At 44.5% G+C, this 15,613-nt stretch overlaps 1 protein-coding gene and 1 pseudogene across 2 annotated transcripts; one reads left to right on the plus strand and one right to left on the minus strand.

Annotated features, from left to right (window-relative positions):
- Positions 1-5,671: 5,671 nt before the first annotated feature.
- LOC311374960 (uncharacterized protein) lies at positions 5,672-6,698 on the minus strand (the record flags this gene model as incomplete). Its single annotated transcript, XM_084490685.1, has 1 exon — positions 5,672-6,698. A coding segment is annotated over exon 1 (833 nt), but the record flags the coding sequence as incomplete, so codon positions are not given.
- Positions 6,699-6,767: 69 nt separating this feature from the next.
- LOC311374959 (plasmanylethanolamine desaturase 1-like) lies at positions 6,768-15,017 on the plus strand (annotated as a pseudogene). The gene is made up of 4 exons: positions 6,768-6,798; positions 7,814-7,888; positions 13,069-13,213; positions 14,614-15,017. The product of its transcript is annotated as a plasmanylethanolamine desaturase 1-like (transcript).
- The last annotated feature ends 596 nt before the right edge of the window (positions 15,018-15,613 follow it).

The raw sequence follows: 15,613 nt of genomic DNA on the forward strand, positions 1-15,613 counted from the left end.
CCCAACCTACCACCTCCTCCTCGTCCTTCATTCTCCTGTCCACAACTCTCTCTGCACTGTTCTGCACTGGATGTTCATGTGGTTTGTATCTGCCGTCCTTGGTTTGTTTGTCACAGTCAACGCAGATCCCTGTCTGTTGGCCTTCTGTCTATCTTTCTTGCCTTCCTTCTTTCTTTCTTAGAGAAATACGTTTGTATTTTTTGAGGTGAAAGAAATTTTTAATATATTAATTTATTTTTCGTAGAAGTTTGTCTGCTTTATAACATTCAATACACTACTTACTTCATTATTGGCTATACATACTGTACACTAATCCAATTTTCATGTCACACTAATCCAATTTTCATGTCGCATGACACTTAATTTATTTGTTGTCATATTTAACTGCAATATTTAATATTGTGATGCCATTTTAAGATGTGATAATTTTTTCTCCCAGTAGCTATTATGACACACACACACACACACACACAGCATCATATGGCCAATTCACACCACAGCCCTATGGATACAACTCCAGCTTCTGTAAGGGTGTGTGTTTGTGTGTGTGTGTGTGTGTGTGTGTGTGTGTGTGTGTGTGTGTGTGTGTGTGTGTGTGTGTGTGTGTGTGTGTGTGTGTGGCTGGCTCTCCCCAGGCAAGCGGCTGCAGGAGTGGCTCAGCGTGGTGCTGTGCTCTGCCCTGGTCCTCGTCTCCTTCCTCCTTCCTCCTGCTGCACTTCTCGTCCATCCACATCTCCAGGATCCTCCTGTGAGGCGCTCAGTCAGTCTCACCTCACCACCTCGCACCCATCCATTGTTTTTCATCATCGTTTGTCTACCGTCTGTTTGCCATGGACGTTAACTTAACTTAACTCTTATGATCAGTGTACATGATATTGTATACCACTGTGCTAGTTAATTCAATGTTAAGTATACGTCCCATAGAGCCGTCCCCTTGTGCTGTCCTGCCGGTACCTGGGACCAGAACATCTACATAAAGGAATTGATATGTTTAATATAAATCGTAAGGAATATCTGAGCTGGTCATGACATTTCATATACTAGTGCGATCCCTGTTTCAAAACTAGCCTGTAGGGCAGTGTTTCTCAACCTTTTTTGAGCAAACGCCCCCCTTACCTTACCCTGATCCTCTGGCGCCCCCCCCCCCCCCCCCCCCCCCATTGTTATTGTTGATTTTGTTTAAAAAATATATATTTTATATTTATTTATATATATTTATTTTATTGGTTATTGAACTGTCGAACTTGGGTTCAATATGTGTACGAAAGACTTTGTTTACGTGACGTTGCCTAGCAACGCTGCGCATGTGCAGCCTTTATCCACTTCGTTCTGAGTTGGCGAGTAGCACGTTTAAGTTCAAATAGTAATTAAAGTAGTTTGTTACTATACAAGTTAAGCGCCTGTAACATCAATGTTAAATGCGTATGTGCCGGTTGGTGTGCGTACCTTATGAAAGTAAGTGTTTATCGGTTCGCAGACGTAATGAGCGACGTTGCAGTGGTCTACATGTAATGCGCACGTTCTATTGTTTACAATTAGCATGCTAAGCGGCGTTAGCTTTATTCACGTCTTATGTTGCCTTACTATGTAGGCAAGGCAAGGCAAGGCAACTTTATTTATATAGCACTTTTCATACACAAGGCAGGCTCAAAGTGCTTCACATATAAACATTGTCATACAATAAAATAAAATAATAGATAAGTAAAAAGTAAAATAGATAGAAAGTAAAGGCAAAGTTAAAAAACAACATTTTAGAAAGGCAGAGTTAATAAAAATGCATTTTAGAAAGGCAAAGTTACTAATAAAATAAAAATAAAAATAGAAACATTGTAGATTTAAGATTTAGCAGAAAGCTAAAGCAAACATAAAAGTCTTCAGTCTTGTTTTAAAAGCTGTCAGAGTTGGGGCAAGTCTTAAATCCTCAGGGAGTTTATTCCAGCTATTTGTTGCATAGTAACTAAATCCTGCTTCCCCATGTTTCGTGTTGACTCTGGGGATAATTAACAGATTGGTCTCAGAGGATCTTAGTGGTCTAGAAGACTTATGTAGTGGAAGCATATCAGTTAAATATTTTGGCCCTAAACCATGTAGGGATTTGTAGGTTAGCAACATGATTTTAAAATCAATTCTCTGACATACAGGGAGCCAATGTAATGATTTGAGAATTGGTGTAATATGTTCACATTTTTTGGTCTTTGTTAGAACTCTAGCAGCAGCATTCTGAACAAGCTGTAGTTGCCTTAGAGTTTTTTTTGGGAGACCTGTAAGGAGACCATTGCAGTAATCAAGCTTGCTAGTGATAAAGGCATGTACAAGTGTTTGTAAGTCTTCGGTAGACATGAGCCCTCTAAGTTTTGCTACGTTTTTAAGGTGATAATATGCCGATTTTGTAACTGATTTGATGTGACTGTCGAAATGTAAATCTGAATCCATAATAACCCCTAGATTTCTGGCTTTGATTGAGGTTTTCAAGGACAGAGAGTGAAGGTGTTGGGTAACTTTAAGCCTTTCGGTTTTAGCACCAAATACAATTATCTCGGTTTTGTCCTCATTTAGTTGAAGGAAATTTTGGCACATCCAGTCTTTGACTTGCTCAATGCACTGGCACAACAGATCTATGGGCTGATAGTCATTTGGTGATAGAGATACATAGATTTGCGTGTCATCAGCATAGCAGTGATGGTCAATATTGTTATTTTGCATGATTTGCCCTAGTGGGAGCATGTAGATGTTGAATAGAGAGGGTCCTAAGATCGAACCTTGTGGGACTCCACATGTCACGTTTGTTGATTCTGAAACAAAGTCGCCAATGGAAACAAAGTAGTTCCTATTTTGTAGGTAGGACCTAAACCAATTTAAAACTGTGCCTGAAAGCCCCACCCAGTTTTCTAATCTGTCCAAAAGTATTGTATGGTCTACAGTGTCGAATGCAGCACTGAGGTCTAGTAGCATTAGTATTGAGATTTTGCCAGAGTCTGTGTTAAGACGGATGTCGTTTACAACTTTAATAAGGGCGGTCTCAGTGCTGTGAAGGGGTCGAAATCCGGATTGGAAGGTGTCATAGCAACCAGTTGATGCCAGGAAGTCACTAAGTTGCTGGAGGACAATTTTCTCAATGATTTTACTTATGAAGGGTAGATTTGATATTGGTCTGTAGTTGTTAATAACAGAGGCATCTAGGCTCCGCTTTTTTAAAAGGGGTTTGATAACTGCAGTTTTTAAGCCTTTTGGGAAAGTGCCTGATTGGAGAGAGTTGTTAACTATTTGCAATATGTCTATTGCTAGGCAGTCAAAAACATTCTTAAAGTGGTTGGTAGGTAAAGTATCAAGGCAACAGGTGGATGGCTTCAGTTGTGTCACAGTTTCCACAAGAGTTTTAGAGTCTGTGACATTAAAGCATGTCATTGCCACGTTACTTTTGCCTGAATATGGTGGTAGTCCAGCATTTTTGTTTAAAGTGGAGACATTGATGGCGCGTCTGATGCCTTCAATTTTATCAGTATAAAATGCTGCAAACTCATTGCATTTCTGAGTGGAATGAAGGTCAGGTGGAATTTGTGTTGGGGGCTTGGTCAGTCTGTCAACAGTTGCAAATAGGGTTTTGGCATTATTAGTATTGGTTTTAATGATATTGGAGAAAAATGTTTCTCTAGCACTTTTTAAGTCTAAATTGTAAGCACGGAGGCTCTCTTTATAGATGTCATGGTGTATATGAAGTTTTGTTTTACGCCATATGCGTTCAGCCTTCCTGCATTCTTTTTTCTGGGCTGTTACAAAAGCAGCTTTTCTCCAAGGTGCCTTTTGCTTTCCAGAAATCGTTTTAACCTTATAAGGTGCAATGACATCTATGACTTTCAAAATTTTCAAATTAAAGTTTTCTAAAAGATCATCAGCAGAACATGGGTTGAGAGGTGGAAGCAAGGAGATGGCCTTTTTAAAAAGTACATTAGAATGTTCATTGATATACCGTTTTTTGACAGTATTTGATTTTGTCTGTATGTCGGGAATAAAAGATATATTAAAGAAAACACAGAAATGGTCAGACAGTGAAGGATCAGTCACAGAGAGATCTGAAACATTTAGACCCTTTGTGATAACCAGGTCTAGAGTGTGCCCCTTACAATGAGTAGCCTCTTTCACATGTTGAGACATTTCAAATGTGTCCAAAATGGTAAAAAGTTTTTTTGCACACTTATCATTAAAATCATCAGTATGAAAATTGAAGTCACCAGTTATAACTAGACAGTCAAAGTCTGTGGAGATGCTAGACAATAATTCTGTAAAGTCATCGAAGAAATTTGCAGCGTATGTGGGTGGCCTGTAAATAATTAATAGGAGAACTCTGGGGGAACATTTCAATACAGCACAAAGGTATTCGAATGATGGAAAATCACCAAATAGCATCTGTTTCCCCTGAAATACATTTTTAAATATAGCAGCAACCCCTCCACCTCTTTTTCCAGATCTACATACATCAAAAAAGTTATAGTTGGGAGGAGCTGTCTCTATCAGAACGGTTGCACTGTTATTTTGTTCTAGCCATGTTTCAGTTAAAAACATAAAATCCAGTTGAGCAGTGGTAATAAAATCATTAACTAAAAAAGATTTGTTATTAAGAGACCTAACATTAAGTAGACCCATCCTGATGGTGTTATTGATAGGCTTTAAGGTTGATTTTGGTTTGGAGGGAATAGGTATGAGATTTGAGAGGTTAGCAGTGCATCTAAGTTTCCCTTTGTTTACTCTCTTAGTGATTACAGCAGGAATGCAAAAGTTGCCATGTTTTGATGTAGGCAACCTTGGGTTCAACAGATTATGCAAAACTTCCTTTGTGCTGTGTCTACGGCTGAACCCTTTTTTGTCTCAGTAATAATCAGGACTACTATCAGTACAGGGAGGGGGGGGCTGGGGCGCCCTCCGCTTGGCTGTTATCAGACTGTGGTCATGACATGGGGATGGTATCATTGACGCAGATGCAAGTTTGATGCCAACATTTCTCAGTTTCTTAAATTCATCTGGAAAATCATAAAGGGAGGAGACAGTGGAACTGGAGTTGTCGTTGTGGCTATGGGGGAGATGAGGCTGGTGGTCATCATCAATGGGGGACAGCTGGAGGTCATCATCGATGGGTGAGTGCTGGAGGTCATCGTCGCTGGGGGAGTGCAGAGGAGGGGGGTGGCCGTTCCTCGCCAAGCCAGCATCAGCAAAGGGGGGAGGCATGGTGTCGATGGTGTCGGGCAGGCTGTTGTCTCTCTTCAAGGTCTGTGGTCTGTCTGCTATCTGTGTGTCAGATAGTGGGACAGTAGATGTGTGGGGGAGGCTGTAGTCTCGCTTCTTCTCATGGTGGGAGAGTGAGAAGAGAAGATTGTCCCTTAACAGTTTTGAGCCTAACCTGTTTGGGTGTAGGCCATCTGCTCTGAAAAGATATTTGCGCCCCCAGAACAAGTTGAAATTGTCAATAAAGCCCCTTCCTCTTTCATTGCAGACTCTTGAAAGCCATGTATTCAGTGCAAGTAGACGACTGAATCAGTTTATTCCCCTGTCAACGGCTGGTATGGGTCCACTGATGAATGACCTAACGTGTAATTTGTCCAGTGTGTCCAATAGTTCAGTGAAATCCCTCTTCAGAAGTTCTGACTGTTCTTTTCGAATATCATTAAGTCCCGCATGCAGAATAATCTGTGAGATTTTGGGGTTTTCCAGTATAATTGTGGCTAGTTTCTGGTTGACATCACTAACCATCACATCTGGGAAGTAGCATGTTTTGATCTTCTTACCGGTTATATCCTTTATGGTTGAGTCTCCTACAATCAGAGTGTCTGGTTCATCTGCTTTCTGTGAGATGGGCCCTTGTTGGCTTGAAGTGGCGGTCGCAGACGCATGCACAGCTCGACTCCGTGGTGACTGGTTCTTGTTCCGTCTCTGTCCCCACCGTCCGTCCGGACGCATCCTGGGGCTCAGGGGTGCACGGGTGGCAGATGCATGCGCAGCTGGCCTCTCTGGCGACAGGGTCATGGTCGGTCTTTGTCCACACCATCCGTTTGGACGCATCTTGGGGCTTAGGGGTGCATGGGTGGCAGGCGCGTTCGTGGACTCCTGGAGTGGCAGGAACCGGTTCTTCATCGGCATGGTAAACTTCAGCGATTGGCTAATCCGGCTGATTTTAGCTTTGGGAAGCTTAGCATTTGGCGTTGAGTGAACTTGTTGATTCACTTTGGAATGTTGTTTGGGCTTAGCGCCGACTCTGTGCCAATGAGAGGCAGTTGGAATTGTCTCTCTCTTGTCCAGCTTCGGGAAGGATACAGTATAGCTTTGATCATCCTGTTGTGGATTTGTCTGAGCTAGCTCAGCAAACTCACCCATCGGCACTGTATCCTGGAGAAGTCCTTTGCATTTTTCTAATGCTGCTAGCCTCGTTTCAAATAAAGCCACTGTCTGTTGCAGTTTGGTGCAGTCTGTGCATTTCCCAGTCTCTGTGCCTGAGACATCCGAGTACAGAGGCATGTTGGCGATAGGAAAGTCCAAGGCTTTTGCTGCGGTCTGATCCGGTAGTCAAAGTGCCAAAAAGTATTGTTGAATCGAGCAATTGAGGTTGACGGAAACAAACTATATATTCTTAAGTATTATGATCATGAAATAAAGTAAAATAAAGTAGACCTGAACGATGAATTAAGTACTTTTTGCCACTGTCTAGCGGAGCTTCGGGAAACACGACCTCTCTCTCTGCTGTCTCTTATCTCTCAGAGAGTGTAGATGAAGTAAGACCCATGGCTGACAACGCGTTCAAAGTGTCCGGGGGTGATTCTGTCCTTCTTAACTGAAGCACGTTCTGAAACCTTGACAGTCTTACCTCTTCTCCATGTGGAGAGGTCTAGCAGGTACCAGTGGATCGGAGGGGGACGCACCTCCTTCAGTTTGTTGGTGTTTGGTCTAATGTTATATGTAATATGGATGAGATTCATGTTGCTTAGTGTAATGCCCCATCCACCGCTTGCTTTGCATGGAAGTCAGGGGGGGGGGGGGGCGAAATAGTTTCAGAAAGCACCACGCTGCTGCGATGAGGTGGATTTGTTTATCGGCGTTACTATGGCGATCATGACGGCACTGAGCATAAAGTAAAAAGTAGATGAGACGATAGAAGGGTTAGAAACCCATATGAAGATATGCTTTTTTATTTCAGTTATCCTATTTTTGCACCGAAAATATTTGAAAACCATGTTTAAAAAGTTCAAAATAATGACCACTACACAAGCAAAGTTGCCCCCGTGTTCGTTCCCAGCGCCCCCCTAGGTTCTACGAACGCCCCCCAGGGGGCGCTGCCGCCCCCGTTGAGAAACCCTGCTGTAGGGGAACGGGCCCATCGCCTGGCCTCTCGTATTGGGTTCCTTCCAGCGTTCCCGGGAGCCGTTCATTCAAACAACTTCACACCGCCCGACTGCACTTCCTTGGGTTCCCGTACGCCCGGCAAGTGTGAAGGCGATTGAGTGAACAGTTGTTGAGCAACCGGAAGGACATACAGGCATACAGAGGCTCCTCTCATTATGGTGAGAGTGATAGAGCGGTAGTATATTCAGCATCCAAGCACAGCGGGGTACCCGGCGACACACGGCCAGTGTGAGGTAGATCAAATGAACGGTTCTAGAGATATGTAGAGGACACACACACACACACACACACACACACACACACACACACACAGATTTGTTGCTTTATAGGTAAATTAACTATAGCTGCATGGAGATTGACTGACCAATGGAAAAAATTAGGGCTTCCAAGTTTTCTCTCTCAATGTTACCCCTCGTCCTCTTATCAGTCCTCGTGACGGCCGACTTTACGTCTGGGGGGGGCAGACACCTGGGGGTCTGTGGACATCCCTGTAATTGGCAAGGTAAGCAGACACACACACACACACACACACACACACACACACACACGCAAGCAGGCACGCACACACGCGCACACACACACACACACACACACACACACACACACACACACACACACTGCTCTGTGAATTACCATTGCTTCTCCAGTGATGCCACCCACCCTTTTTAGCCGCCGCCCAATGGTGGAGCTAAATGTCAACCACTCCCAAAGGACTATGTCTTGCACCTGTCCCACACACACACACACACACACACACACACACACACACACACACACACACAGATATATGTTAGCAGTAACTTTCTTAATATCAGTGTTTAAGGCCAAGCAAACAAAAATAAAAAAGAGGAATTTCAAGTGGATGCTCTAAGATTCATTTCCACATATGCCTGTATGTAAACTCAACTCTTGGAGGGTCCTAAACATAAAGGGCACCTTAATGCACACTGAATTACACAACAGTGCTCACAGCCAATTAGAGGAAAGGTTAGCCTCGTTTCAGCCAATTAAATTGAGTGCTCAGGTGCCATATGCAGATTGTTTTAGTGTGAACTTTGTGTTGATTAATTGGATGGGAGAACAGTATGTGCGGTGGTGCCTTTACTTTGTGTGTGTGTGTGTGTGTGTGTGTATTGAAATCATTCAATTATTTGTGTGACCTCAAACACCTGCAACTCAATGAAGAAATACATACATGCATACATTACAATATCATTCATTATTTGTAGAATAGCCAGACAAGAGTGTCTGTTGTGCATGTTGAAATCCCAAGTTCCTGTAATTACAGATCACTGTTAATAATGGATGGCCCCATTGAAATTCATTCGTGTCCCCCCCCCCCTTAGAGAGTGGCGGCTATGTACTCTCCCTCAACCGTGAACAGTACTTTGCTGCTATCTCTTTGTGTTTCAATATCCCTTAATGATGTCTCGACGTAATTCCCTTCATGTTATTAAACAGTCACATTTTGCTGTCTTATCGTGAGACATGGTGTGTGTGTGTGTGTGTGTGTGTGCGTGTGTGTACGTGTGTGTGTGTGTGTGTGTGTGTGTGTGTGTGTGTGTCCGTGCTTGTGCCTGTGCCAGTGTGCCTGCACGCGCGCATGCTTGTACACGTGGGTGTCTCCTGGTTGAATGTCTATTCCTTTCTTTCTTTCTTCCTCTCTTTATATGTTTATTTATTTGGGGGTTTTGACGGTCTGCCGCTGGGTTTATTGGTGCTGTTAGCGAGACCAAAGGCACAGCAGTGGCCGTCTATTTGCATGGCGGCCGGGCTCCGTAGGACGCCTCTAATAGAGGTCCTCGCTGGAGGAGGAGAACCAACCATCAGCAAAAAGAGAGGGCCCTCACCAGGCCGCCGCCAAAATAAGAGCGTATGTGTGTGTGTGTGTGTGTGTGTGTGTGTGTGTGTGTTTAGGTGATTATGTGTGTGTGTGTATGTGTGTGCGTGTGTGTGTAGGTGATTGTGTGCAATGCGTTTCAAGGCTGGCGCTGGATGTCAATTTGAATATCAAAGTAGACCGGGACCGCGGACACCTGAGGTTGGACCACTGTGCTGAGATACAAGGGACGCAACATCACAACATCACTGTGTCTTTTTGTCATTTCTATGTATGTGTGTGTGGCTGTGTGCACATGGTGGAAACACACTGGTGTGCTTTGTGAATGTGTCTTTTCAGCTTTTTTTTTTTTGTTCTTTCTTTTGTAAACTATAAACTCCATCTCCAGCATTGATAGTTTGGCGTTTATATAATCACCACAGTATTAAAACGCGACCATTTTGGCGGCTATTATAACGCCCTAATTCCTGCCACAGCTAGGGAATGTAAAATCAAAGTGTGTACATGTGTCAGGTTGAGGAGTGCTACACACCTTGGGCAAGGCAGTAAGGCAGCAGTGTCTTGAACATAGATGTATAAAGTACTAGAGACCCAGACTTAAGTAAAAGTACAAAAACTGTATCAAAAAAGTGACTTGAGTAAAAGTAGAAGTGTTCTTTAAACACCCCACTTAAGTGGAAGTACTAAAGTATTCAAAATGTTTTGTACTTAGTATTGCAAGTAGTTTATTTTAAAATGTACTACTCAAGTACTGAAAGTAAAAGTATTGTGTTATGTTTATATTAAAGAAAGCAGTCAAAAGTTTGAATATCATATTGTTTATATTATCTCAAATATTTAAACTGAAGGACACACAATTCCTTTGGCTGTAGCAGCAGTACAAGGACAGGAATACATACAGAGCTGTCTTAAAGCTGTCAAAGGCCACATACAAGTGTTTATGGAAAAACAAACAACTAAAACATCTCAAAGGGGTAAGTTAAAGGACATGGGTAAGTTAAAGGACAATTAAAGGACAATTAAAGTTAAAGGACAATTCTGGTATTTTGAACATTGAGCCCCCTTTCTGGTTTGTCTGGTTGAAATAGAATGGTTGACACCGACATTTTGACTATTGGTCCTGTCTCGCGTATTTGGCTCATTTAGAATCGCCCTGCCTGCTTCAGAATGGCTGGCGACGTGTCCTTAAAACAACCCTAAACGTTTGTTTTCAGAAATGTGCAACTCAGTGGTTAGTGGTGTTTGTTGATGTTCCAAATCAAGTATCGTTGCGAAATACAGTTTCTGTCGTGTTTGATTGCTATTTTAGTTTAGTATTTTAGTATTTTGTAAATCCCATTGATTTCTGTTGGAAGACACATTGCTCGTTGACCGGCTGGAAAGGGGGGCTGTTTACGTTTGGTTGTAGTCTTTTCGTTCGGTTCTAGCCCTACTGTTGAGATGGAGAACCGAAAGAAAAGACCACAACCAAATGTAAACAGCCCCCCTTTCCGTTTCCGGCCAACGAGAAATGAGTCTTCCAACAGAAATCAATGGGATAACATTTTTATAATTGTAACAAGTAATGATTCAGCACATGAAAAATGTATTGGAGTAAAAGTATTAAACTCAAAAATCAAAAATATGTAGTGAAGTAAAAGTGGAAGTAGGAGAAAAAAAATAATACTCCAGTAAAGTACAGATTCAGCATTTTAGTACTTAAGTACAGTAGTGACTTTGTTACTATACATCTCTGGTCTTGAATTGATGGTTGCTGGATGCTTTCTTAAATACTACAGTACTTTAATGCTCTTCGGTTGACCAACCCTTCTACCAGTGTGATTATGATGTCACTAGTTGCTCACACTTAATTAATTAAAGTGAACACGTGGTCACGTGTGCCGTGTGTGTGTGTGTGTGTGTGTGTGTGTGTGTGTGTGTGTGTGTGTGTGTGTGTGTGTGTGTGTGTGTGTGTTCGCGGGCGTGTGTTTTGCACGTATGTGCGTGTGTGTGCGGTGGTGTGGCGGGTATGCAGAAGAAAGCCCAAGTGGGAGAGGGTGTCGGGGCGGTGGCTGGGGGGTCGGGGGGCCGGTCTGTGATTAGCGGTGGCGGTGGATTAGAGGTGGGCTGGTGGTAAACGGCGCGTGGGATTAGAAGAGCGCTTCCCCCCCGCCTCCGCCGGGACGGCACCCGGCGGGGGGTCCCGGCACGGCGCAACCTCTGTCTCTCAGGCGCGCTTTCATCCACCTGAGTAGGGTGGGGTGAGGTGGGAGGGCAGGAGATGGAAGGAAGAGATGGTGGAAAGGAGGCGAAATGAGGAGGAGTTTGGGTGTGTGTGGGGGTTGAGGAGGAGGAGGAGGAGAATGGATAGCAGGGAGAGGAGATGGCAGAAGGACCAAAGGTGGGCCCGGATAATTGTGAACATATCAGTAGATAAGTCGCCTCTGGTCCCCGCTGCGCCTAGCAATGGCCGGACGCAGATGGACACGCGTGATTGGCTCCGGGCCCTGCCGACACGCCGATAATGACCTTTCACGCAGATGCCGAGAGGCTTGCACACACAAACACGCACACATGTGCACATACGTAGATGGATACAAAAATGCACACTATGGTAATGAACATGCAGACTTCTTTCTCGCCTTTAAGACAGCAGGAAATAAATTATCTTTATTCTGTACCTTTTGTGTGTGTGTGTGTGTGTGTGTGTGTGTGTGTGTCTTTGTCTTCATGCTTAGAAGATTCTGTCTTTCATTTGAGACCCCTGTGTTCTCGCAGACAGGTGTCTGCCTCTGTGCAGCACAGGTGCTGTGGGCGTGCACGTTTGCATGTGCATGTGCACACTGTGAGGCCCCTGCTTTTGCAGTTTGCGTGCGGTGTCTTTGGGTCATCTGTGGTTTGGTCTGTGTGTGTGTGTGTGCGTCTGCGTGTGCGTGTGTGTGTGTGTGTGTGTGTGTGTGTGTGTGTGTGTGCGTGTGCGTGTGCGTGTGTGTGTGTGTGTGTTTTACAGCCCACTGCTGTTTTGTGGGTTATTAGGATGCTGGGGCAGAAGCGCTTTGGGGCAGAACGTGTGTGTGTGTGTGTGTGTGTGTGTATGTGTGTGTGTGTGTGTGTGTGTGTGTGGTTAACTGAAGGTACACTTTGGGGTTGGTGCATTTTCTCTTACAGGCATATTGATGTTGGTTCATTAAAAAAACACAAACAACATTTTGTGTTGCCAGTTTCTTTTTAATTAAACTATGTGTAAAACAACGCAAATGAGGGAGTTGAGAGTTTTTGTTCCCACTGTAGGAAGCATACAGTTCACATTCAAGTGCTTATACACTCACAACAAATCATCATAATGAATAAGTATCCATAGATACACTGTGAATACCTAAATATTTGTCTAAAAAATATGACTTGGTGATTCCCAGTTCCGGTGCTTTCAAACCTTTTATTTCAGTCGCTCTGTTTAGCCTCCCCTGACCTGCATAGAAGAAATCCCCATCCGCACGCCGATACCACCCAACTCGCTGAACTGTCTGCTGTAAGAGTACTAAACCCTCCTTATCTTAAACAGATGACCCGTATCCTACCCCCTTTATCATTCAAGATGTGTGTGTGTGTGTTGTACATGTAGTTCAACAGCAATATACCTAAATAATCCCTCTCCTTTGCACATAATTGCACCATGACGTTTATTTAGTGTACAGTGATTTAACTGAATTCAACTCCTCTCTCCGACACAATTAAAGCCGTGAACCCAGTGTGTGTCGTTCCAGCCAAGCAGGCCCTTTTAAAAAATGTAGACAAAACAGGAACTCACTGTTTACCATTTGTATGGAGTGACCTTGGTCTTTGTCCTTGTTCTCTGCGGCCGGGCGTTTATCCGTCCGTTCAGGGAGCACCACATCGACCCCTCGGCCGTCACCCGCCACCACTTCATCGAAACTGACGGCGACAACTGTATGATCCCCATACTGCCCCTGGCCCACATGGCCTCCAGGTTCCTCACCTATACACACACACACACACACACACACACACGCACACTCACACACACACACTCACACCCACACCAAATGAATATCTGAACTGTTGGATTTTAGTGAAAACGAACCACCTCGATTAATATAAAAAATATATACACATGGATACATTTAATTGATTCACATCATGACTGGATTGTTGATGGCCAGTGGTTTGCCATACATTGACAATGAACTGATCCCACGAGGACAAGGTGTATGTCAGAGCTCCTGACACGACGGTAACTGGATGAGAGGAATGAGGAGCTGAAGGAGAACTGCACAGAAACTGATGCTGTCCACGTCAGGCGGTGGCGGGGAGGCTGGCAGCTCCTCCTGAAGGAGGGGGCTTTGAGGTGAGGTCAGGAATGAAATCGGTGGGGTTGGACGGGAGAGGATGACATTGCTGAACCTCCCTCGGTTTAGCACACACACACACACACACATACACACATACACGCACGCACGCACGCACGCGTGACCGCATGCACGCAAGGTTACTGGTATGTGGCCTGATCTTTACCCTTAACCTGATCTTTACCTGGCATGGGCCCCTCCAATTGGTCCAATCAGTTTGGGAGGAGGAGCCTTTAATGGTGGTCAGACGTTGGGCTGGGGGCAGGGTAGGAACGAAGGTGAAGGCTGTCGACGAGAAAGAGCGAAGATCCAAGACTGAACAGATTGCAGATAGAACTGGAATTCGATTTAAATAAAGTTTCTATTTGAATAATGATACCAAAGTACACACAAATACACTCCAGCCCAAGTATCCTAATCAATTTAGAGGTCACAACATTATTATATGTATGAGATGAGTCACAAGACAAGCAGAGAGAATGCTACCTGGATAGAGATGGACAACATATTCAACTGGAAGAAGTTCAGGGGAGGTGGAAAGACTTAATATTTAGTCCTGCGTTTTTGTTATTCAGAGAACAGAGGCCTGGGAGTACTGAAAGGCGACTTGACATTGACACCTGTCATGTTCTTCAACTGCAGAGTCAAGGTCTCTCTCTCTCTCTTTTTCTCTCGCTCTGTCTCCCTCTCCCCCGGTCTCAGTCTTGCTCTCGGAATAGACACAGGGTCTCGTAATGGCTGGTGACATCTACGCCTGTCATCTCACACGCAGCGAGGAGAGGTAGGGGAGGGAGGTGGCTGTGCACCTTTGAGCCGTCTCCTCCACCTGTCATGTGTGGAGTCTCGCTCGGTTCAACAGGTCACTGCTGAACAACGGGGCGGGGTGGAGGGAATGGTAAAGCCGTGTTCGTGACAAAGCGCCCTGCCAGTGCATCCGTGTTCCTTTGTAATAACCAGCCTGTCGCTCCCATGCCTGTGATGGTGGATGATTCAGACATTCACCCGGCAAGGTTCCCTTCTCTCCCCGCCTGCTCCTCTCAGACGCCCTGGCCGCGACCTACCCCAGTGGGAGTGCTACGTGTTCGCCCTGGCCGTCTTCGTGACGCTGACCAATCAGATCCCACACGTGGAGCCACTCCTACTTTGGCCTCCCTTCGCTGGGTCTCGCTGCCGCAGGACTGGAACCTGCTGTTGCCGTGGAAACACCACCGCATCCGCCGCGTCTCGCCGCACGAGACACTACTAATGCATCACCACAGGTGAGGCCTGCTTCTGCGTCACCACAGGTGAGACCTGCTTCTGTATCACCACAGATGAGACCTACTGCGTCACCACAGGTGAGGCCTGCTTCTGCATCACCACAGGTGAGGCCTGCTTCTGCATCACCACAGGTGAGACCTGCTTCTGCATCACCACAGGTGAGACCTGCTTCTGCATCACCACAGGTGAGGCCTGGTCAGCTGGATCACATCCGTTGTGTTTAAAGGAGAGGTTGGCAATATTGATGAAAAATAGAAAAAAGTAATTATCAACGTAATTACTTATTATTACTTTGATAATAACTTTCTGTTACTCCAATCTTCTTATTAAAAAAAACTAAATTCTACGAGTGCCTTATGTTCAAGCCGATGCAAAAGAAACAACAATCAGGCTAGTTTGTAGCTACCGATCAGGAAAATGACAAGGTCAACTTCCTTGTTGCCAGCCTTTCTCTGCCTAACTCCACTGATCTGTGCATTTGGTGGTGGGGGGAATTACATCGTTTTGCCAATATTTAACAAGTGGACAATAGTAACAAAGCTTGGGCACATGTATGCCCATGATAAGGACACAGAGGTTTATGGGCATGAGTTAATATTGTGACCACCAACCTTCAGTAATGTTTTTCACAACACGGCGATGTCCTCGAAGTGCCTGAACCAATACAAGGTGGTGAAGGTGTGAATCTACATTAAGTTTAGTAATCGAGTTTAATTGAATGAAGCACCTCTGCTACAACATTACCCCTATTTATTTCTAAGGGTTTTTTAACAAGTTGAAA

This window comes from Micromesistius poutassou (assembly GCF_964030765.1).
Source record: "Micromesistius poutassou genome assembly, contig: SCAFFOLD_4304, whole genome shotgun sequence".
Lineage (NCBI taxonomy): Eukaryota > Metazoa > Chordata > Actinopteri > Gadiformes > Gadidae > Micromesistius > Micromesistius poutassou.